Here is an 8,635-nt window from a genome sequence, read left to right on the forward strand (position 1 = left end):
CCCGAGTGCGTCAGGTGAGACATTGCCGTGAACCCTCCGGCCGTGTCGGCCCTTCAGCAGCATCTCCAGTCAGGATTTGGCGCTTTGAACGTCACAAACAAATGGTGTGATGAACAAACTCTGTTTAACTCAAGAAAAAAAAGTGTTTTTCAGGTTTGAGGGGAATGCAGAGAACCCCGACACACTTGAAATTCCGGTTTTTCCCGCCACAAAGGGAGACGGTAGGAAGGAGGAGCCGAGGGTGCATTAAGGGAGGAGTCCGAGGTACGGTACACAGGTGTGACGGCGGCATCCTTCCTTGTTCGCTCGAGTGGACGCCGAGCTGGACAGCACCGTGGTTCACTCCTCCCGTCTACATCAGGCCGGTGATCCGATCTGTCGGGTCGACCAACGGTGGATTCGGCGCGCGTTGGACACGTGAACACGACAGGTGAGAGACGCACGTGAGGCACACCTGTCGCGCTCTCTCCCTCTCCCCCTCTGTCTTCTTCAGGAGAGTTGTGACGAGAGTAAGCCGGGGGGGGGGTCTTTTGATTCAGAGAGTACATAACGTGTGGAATGGTCTTTCAGGAAAGGTGATGCTCACAATAACCGATATATTTAATAAACTGGAATTTGATCTGCACCGTAAAAACAAACAAACATCGATTTGTAAGGTCAACAATGGGGATGTAGAGGAGGTACATGGCTATTGGCAGGACTGGTATAGGGGTATAAATAGTGTGTGTATATATATATATATATATATATATATATATATATATATATATATATATATATATATATATATATATATATATATATATATATATATATATATATATATATGTGCTGTTGTGATGGCTGCAAGAAGGTCTCTTCAAAAAAGGTGTTTGTTCACTCCTCGCACTACAACCCTCTTCATCCCCACTTCTCAAAACAACGCCCTGGTGATGTCTCTGTGCTTGGTCTATAACACATCTCTGGTTAAACTGAACAGAGGAGGAGTGCTCGTCCCCCCTCCCCTATCAACCCAAATCCCCCCCCCCTTGGTCATACCTCCCAAGATGTAAGGGGGCAACCCTCGATCCTCCTTGTCCCACCGTTTGAAGAAACGACAATGACCGGTGTAGGATTATGTGTGAAACTATACAGTCGTCATTGTGTGGAATATTAACGACTTAAATAAATCAGGGCACAAATGACGGAGCATCACCAAATCTGAGCAAACTTCAATTACAAGCAGAACAAGGACATTAAGAGACCTTGGACGATGCAATATGGGATTCGAAGCTGAAGTCGCGGCATCTTGAGGCAGGTTCTCTCTCTCCAACCGATGAACACGTCGCTCACACTTTTGGTGCTCGTTGCATTATTGGGACAGCAAGTAGCTTTCGATTCATTCCCCTTCTCCCCCCCCCCCAAGCCAATTTAAACCCCACAAATAAAAAGCGATTTCATTGTGGATCGTTGGACCCGACACAGTCCGCGACACTCAACAGGGCTTCACCACTGATGACGTGGACTCAGAACCTGCACGACGACTCGTTTTTGTGAAGAACTTCCTGCAAAGGGAGAGGATTATCTAATGTAAGTTGTGATGAATAGCTTTGACTTAAATGCTAATTTAACTCAACGTTTTGGTTTAAAATAAGTAATCATTCAGTCATTGCCTTTTATGAGCCAAGTGCCCTGTCTGACTGGATGACCTCAACACTTTATTTGTGGTTTTTTGGGGTTTTTTTTGTTGTTGTTGTAAGAGGTGGGCAATGTGTTTTCAGCCAGAGGTCCAAAACGTCAGGGCACACACCTCACGAGGAAAGACGTGGTGGTGGACCAATGATGGTAATCCTTTCAACCAACCGAAGGTCAACGACGATGATATATATATATATATATATATATATATATATATATATATATATATATATATATATATATATATATATATATATATATATATATATATATATATATATATATATATATATATGCATTTCTTTGAAAGCTCGGTGAACCCAGATCCACATCCAATATATCCAGGCGAAGGTGCCTCTTGTTGTATTTTATTCCTTGAACAAAGCCGAACTTGCCTCGATTTCCGGAGAAAACATAGAATAAAATCATTCCTGCGACATGAAAGCCGCAGGCTCGAGCCCTTTCAAGGTGCTGCGCCCGATTTTAAAAACCATGGATGACGTGTTGGTTGAAATGTATCGATGAACGTACATGTTTTCCTTTTCAGGAAAAGCGTCATGAGCTGATTTTCCTTTCCTGATAACTCGACGACGATAAACTTAGCAACGCTCCGTGGTAAAACCTCGCAACCATGTATCTTATTTCAAGTACAATGAGCGTACACATCTCCAGAGGACATGCGATGGTGCTTTTGCTGCTCCTGGAAGTCTCTTGGTGTAGGAACTGAAAATACATCCATGACCTGGGTACATGGTTGGTGTTTGAAGTGTGAGCTGATGCCTGATTGATCTAAAGTTAGTTTGGGAATTTTTTAATAAAAAAAAAATATTTCTAATTTAATCTCTCGAGTTGAGGTATAGGTCGTATAACCAGTATCGGTGGCGCTGTGAGATGGTGCCATGGCAACCATCACCTTGGAAACGCATGCCTCAGCACTCAGAGCTTCACGACCTGATGGGATGCACCTTTCAGGGTGCAGATTGAGATTTGTCTCTCCAAGTGACTGTTAATATTGTTTAATGCTTCGGGAGCCAGTTGCTGAGATAGAAGTGGTGAAGTGAAAGATCATTTATTAGTACCGACACGCAGTCTACAAAAATAACTTGGAACGTGCTGGTACCTTAACTCGCACACCATGAATCGTGTAGTATTTTTTTTACAATATGTTCAATTGCCAGGCAATGGTCATTTTGTGTAATTCCCCCTTTCACTCAGGCACAAGCAATGCTTGACTGTACTGGAGGCTCTAAGGCAAGCCCGTGCTGCCTGTTTTGTATGCACAGTTTCGTGTCCTGCACCGCAGCTCGACAGGCAACGGCCTTCTCCTCCTGCTCTCTCCTCCTTTCCACCTCCTCATCCTTCCACGGCAAGTGTACTCTGGGATCTTACAGTGATTTATTCTTAGATATCTGACCACCACCCCATACCTGACGATCTGGCTTTGCTGTAATCATTTTGTCCTCGAGCAGGCTGGCCACCTGTCTGCTTGGTTAGGATGAATGAAATTCATCTGAATCGATTTTATTATTGAATGGATTTTTAAACTAAAATATTTGGGGTTTTTTTGTTTGTTTGTTCTTTTTTTTACTGTTATTATTCCATCATTAATGTAGCATTTGCCTTGTTTTTGTTTTCCAGGTGGATTTCTTCCCTCGGTCTACTCTTATTGAACCCCCCTCCCCTCTCCCCACTTGTTTTTCTATTATCATTTGATTCAATAATCAACCAGCTCTTCTCCCCCACTCCCCCCTCCCCCCTTCCACTTTCATTCACAATTTACTCATTTATTCATCTCACTTCACTTCCTCACTCTGCTCTGAGTTGACATTCACGTCACTCCCTCCAGATAGTGCCATGCATGGTGTAAGGTAATTGTCGACCAGTTCCACTGCAAAAATGATGACCGAGGTATCCATCAGTGATGCATATGATGCTCACGTGTTTGGCACTCTCCAAGATGGGCAGGAGGAAGAGGACAATCTTGCCAAAGTGCTGACAATACAACGGCCCTCGGTGAGAAATCTGTTGTGCTGCATGACAATTTGTGATATTGATGCCTCGTAGGTCATAAACTCCTTTTCGTTGTTTCATTATTTGCATAATAAAGTCATGGAATGTTGTATTTTTTTTTAGGTCCCCTACTCTCTCCCCCACCCCAAATTACGAAAATTGTGAAGCAACAGCTCAGTCGTGGCATGCTCTAGTTGCACAATGGAATCCTGCAGTCAGAAGATAAAACTGTATATCATGCCTGAATAATCTTTTATATATTGAAATTAGCTCACTTGTCATGGGTAAGAGCTCATTGGCTGGTACCTTGGAAATTTTGCTAATCTTTGCCTCCATGATCATTAAAAGGGGATAAGCATAGAGTGTCCGACTGGACGACGCAGAGGAGGCACACTTGCATTTGAGCCGTCTCATCTGGGTTTTATCTCGAACCTGATTATAAACTGTCACATTGGTGTTTCACAGACGTGGAATGTCTGTTATGCATCAATGAGTATGCCGTCTGTCCGATGGATCGCGAAGCTGGAGACCGACGTGCAAACCCATTGGCATGTTGGTGGTAAAGATAAAGGTGTATTTTGATGGGTCGGCGAGTTATCGCTGGCACCCTTACAAAATTGCTGCCCCTTACCAGACCTGGCCTTGAGAGATGGGCACCACCAGATCTATCCACCCAGAGAAACACCAACACGGGCACCCCCGCTGTTATCAATGTTGTGGAACAGATTAGATTCGATCATGTTAGGACAGTGTAAGATATATTTTTGATGATTATGGTCTTAACACGTTGACTGCTGACTCTTGCTGGCAATCAAATACCCTGGATCATGTAGAACAAGCTTATTTCAGTTATCATTTATTTTTGCATTGTAACCATCTCTTCTTTAATCTTCGCTGAGCTGAAGTGAGCTTTGTGTTGATAATATTTGTGCACTTTAGTGATATATGTATGAATATATGTGTGTATATATGTATATCACTAAAGTGCACAAATATGATCAACACAAAGCTCACTTCAGCTCAGCTAAGATTAAAGAAAAGATGGTACATATATATATATACAAATATACATATATACATTAAAGAAGATGCATATATATATATATATATATATATATATATATATATATATATATATATATATATATATACATATATACACGACCGATGTAAAGTTTTAGAACACCCCCATTTTTCCAGTTTTTACTGAAAATTATGCAGTTTAATGTTTCAATGTCCTCTGATATTTAAGCATAGAACAAATAAACAATTGCAGAAAAATAAATCATGGAATCGTTTTGTTGAACAAAATTTAATCTAAATTTTCGACTCATCAAAGTAGCCACCTTTTGCAGATATACCAGCCGAACATACTCGCGGCATTCTTTCTACAATGGAAATCAAATATTGTTCAGAAAGTTCTTCCCAACACTGTTGCAGAAGTTCCCACAAATGTGTTGCACTTGTCGGTTGCTTTGCTTTCACCGTTCTGTCCAGTTCATTCCAAACCTGCTCGATGGGGTTTAAGTCAGGAGACTGTGCTGGCCATTCCATGATTTGAAGCCAACTATCTTGTTCTTTTCTTCTCAGGTAGTTCTGACATAGCCTGGAGGTATGTTTTGGGTCGTTATCTTGCTATAGGATGAACCCCTGACCAACTCGGCATAGACCAGAGTGTATTGCATGGCGCTGCAAAATGCTGTGGTAGCCCTCTTGGTTCAGGGTGCCAGTCATTCTGTGCAAGTAGCCGACTCTAGATCCAGCAAAAGAGCCATAGATCATCACGCTTCCTCCTCCATGTTTGACAGTTGGTGTCACACACTGAAGAACCATCCTTTCGCGTACTCAACAGTGTACAAAAACCCTGCGTGATGAACCGAAGATTTCAAATTTTGATTCATCGGTCCATAAGACCTTCTTCCAGTTTTCAGTAATCCACTGGCGGTGCTTCACGGCCCAGATAAGCCTCTTCTTCTTATTTTGCCATCTTAGCAATGGCTTTCTTCCTGCCACTCGACCTGTCAAACCTGCAGCTCAAAGTCTTCTCTTCACAGTTGAAACTTATACTTCCTAACTTCGACCAGTGTTAAGCTGTGCTTGAAGTTGCTGTCCTGTGAGCCGCCTATCACATAAGCTGTTGACTCTCAGAAACTTTTCTTCTGATTGTGTTGTGGCTTTGGGTCTGCCAGACCTCTTCCTGTCAGAGTTTCCTCCAGTTTCCAAGTGCCTTTTGATGGTTTAGGAAACTGTACTCGATGACACCTGGCTTGCTTTGCAATTTTTCAAAAGGAAAGACCGACACTTTTAAGGGTTATAATGGTCTGTCTGTCTTCCTTTGTTAATTGTCTTTTGCTCGCCATTATGACAGCAATACACCACTTTCTGCAGGCAATATTGTCCAAATAATGCTTCAGATGGTATCGCAACACATTCTGTTCCAACACTGCTTTTATACAGACAGAGGGTTTGTCACTAATCAACAAAAGTTGGGACACCTGTAGGAATTGTTTGCATCAACTTTCAAGGCTTAATTTATTTCCATTGCTGCAGAACAGCTGCAGTCACTAACCCATTACTTGTTCTCCGAAAAGGGCCTTTTTTAACAACTCTGAAATTTACATTATTTTTCAGTTTTTGGTAACCTAAACTTTGTTTTTTAACCTCTGGCAGTTTACTGCTTAGCTTTGTACCATTTCAAGTTATTCACTGGACTTGAACTGCTTAAATTTCAGTAAAAACTGAAAAATGGGGGTGTTCTAAAAGTTTTGACTGGTAGAATATGTATATTGTATGTGTGTGTGTGTGTATATATATATATATATGTGTATATATATATATATATATATATATATATATATATATATATATATATATATATATATATATATATATATATATATGTATATATATATATATATATGTATATATATATATATATATATATATATATATATATATATGTGTATATATATATATATGTGTATATATATATATATGTGTATATATATATATATGTGTATATATATATATATGTGTATATATATATATATGTATATATGTATATATATGTATATATGTATATATATATATATATATATATGTATATATATATATATATATATATGTATATATATATATATATATATGTATATATGTATATATATATATATATATATATATATGTATATATATATATATATGTATATATATATATATATATATATATATATATATATATATATATATTGTGTAGTGGTGCAGTACAACACATTTGATCATGATTATTACATACATTTATGTTCAATGGAATGCCAGCAGATGGTTTGTTGCGTAATCTGGCATGCCAGCATATTATGTTTCCAATAAAATAGGGTAAACTTTTCTTCCAGAATACTCGTAGTGGCACAATCTGGTACACCCAGTAGTGCGAGTACACTAGTAGTCAGAAGTCAACGTGTTAATGGTCGATTTCCAATGTGATTTAATCGATGTTGTGTGCAAATGAGCTGCTGTATTTATCTTTTGAACCTATAATTCTCTCCATGCCACTGTGAAAACAAATAGTAAGATTGGGTTTTCTTCAGTAACAGTGGAGAGCTTATTTCAAGCTTTTGTCAGATATACTTATCATGAATGAAACACTCGGCACAAAAAAATGCAAAAATATGAAGCTGTCATTTGGAATATAATACGTTTGAGAAGCCTTTGATGTTGAAAGGGTTGACATGACTGTCTATTAAGCATCACACAGAACTATTCAAGCAAGCCCCTGTGTGTGGAAAATGCTGTAAACATTTCATCAGCAAAGTGCTCAATTGCACAAAAATTGGTAACCTCGAAAATGGATTAAAAGTGGCATGAAATGATGAAAAAAGGTGATGCCAATGGAGCAGCCGGTACAACTTGTTTGGTTAGCCAGCATGATGTTACGAGTCTGGACTCTTGCAGGATGATCAGGTGCTCTCAACATCACCTAAAAAATTTAAGAGAATTGTTAAAACTGCTATTTTCCCAGTATTTTCTTCAACAATTCATTTTGTAGCTTCAACAATTCGTTTCACAACGGCCCTCTGGTAGCTTGTGCGTGTTGCTGCACTTGAGCCTGAGGAGTAACTGCTGAAATCTATCTGTCTGGGTTCTTCCCTCCATCTTTATTCTTTGTTATTTGTTCCTTTTCATATTTCTTTCCAATATTTTTTTTTCCATAATTCTCTTTATTCATTCTAATTGTGTGTTCTTCTCTTTTCATCTCTATATATACCTCTCTTTCGTGATCTATCTCTTGAAGGAGAAGTGAATTCTTGCAGAAAATTTTTTCTGTAAAGCTCACTTGGCTGTGCCTCGATGGGTTTTGAGGGTTGTGGAGTAGCGGCTGAAACTCGAGTCTGATCCTGGTTCCTCCCGATTGCTCCATCTTTGCTCTTTACTTCTTCGGGTTCCTTCTTGATCTTCCGTTTGATTCTGTGGTTTTTTTTTTGTCATTGACGATCAGTTGTATTTTTTCAATGTAACAATCACCCTTTTTATTGTTCAGTTACACATGAAACCACAGACCTGCTGATTCATTGTAATAGTTGAGGCTTTCATCTTGTACTAACAGAAGCCCTTGGTAAAAATACGACAATATTAAGATATTTATTTTTAAAAAGGAACCGTTTTATTATTGTGCTGGTTGAAAAAGCTCAAAAACTAGGAGATTCAAGAAGGAATGTGTTGAGTTGTGTGCACCAGGCATTTAGAGGGGGGGGGGGGAGAAGAGAGTAAAACTAGTTTAACATCTTATTGATTTGTTAAAAAAAATTAGATTGGGTAAATTTATCAGAGATTATATGAAGATATTTTAGGCTTAGGAATCGTCTCGGCTGTTCACAAAGTTTTGTTCTGGTTTTAAAATTTGATGAAACCAAACCAAAAAATATAATGATGCAGGTTTTTTTTTTTTTTTGCA

General features: G+C 39.0%; 1 protein-coding gene across 4 annotated transcripts in view; it reads left to right on the top strand.

The window, feature by feature from the left end:
* Positions 1 to 233: 233 nt before the first annotated feature.
* Positions 234 to 8,635, top strand: part of LOC147034973 (rab GTPase-activating protein 1-like) — a 45,800-nt gene continuing 37,398 nt past the window's right edge. Inside the window, exons 1-4 of one of the 4 annotated variants that reach the window (XM_085891781.1) lie at positions 234 to 430; positions 2,225 to 2,445; positions 2,893 to 3,043; positions 3,316 to 3,690. In XM_085891781.1, coding sequence (XP_085747907.1) covers positions 3,574 to 3,690 — 117 coding nt within the window. In that variant the 5' untranslated portion in view covers positions 234 to 430; positions 2,225 to 2,445; positions 2,893 to 3,043; positions 3,316 to 3,573. The remainder of the gene's footprint in view (positions 431 to 2,224; positions 2,446 to 2,892; positions 3,044 to 3,315; positions 3,691 to 8,635) is intronic. The other 3 variants (XM_085891760.1, XM_085891770.1, XM_085891788.1) reach the window with 3 other exon arrangements.

This window comes from Eptatretus burgeri, chromosome 1 (assembly GCF_056783735.1).
Source record: "Eptatretus burgeri isolate ZD-2024b chromosome 1, Ebu_testis_v1, whole genome shotgun sequence".
Classification (NCBI taxonomy): Eukaryota; Metazoa; Chordata; class Myxini; order Myxiniformes; family Myxinidae; genus Eptatretus; species Eptatretus burgeri.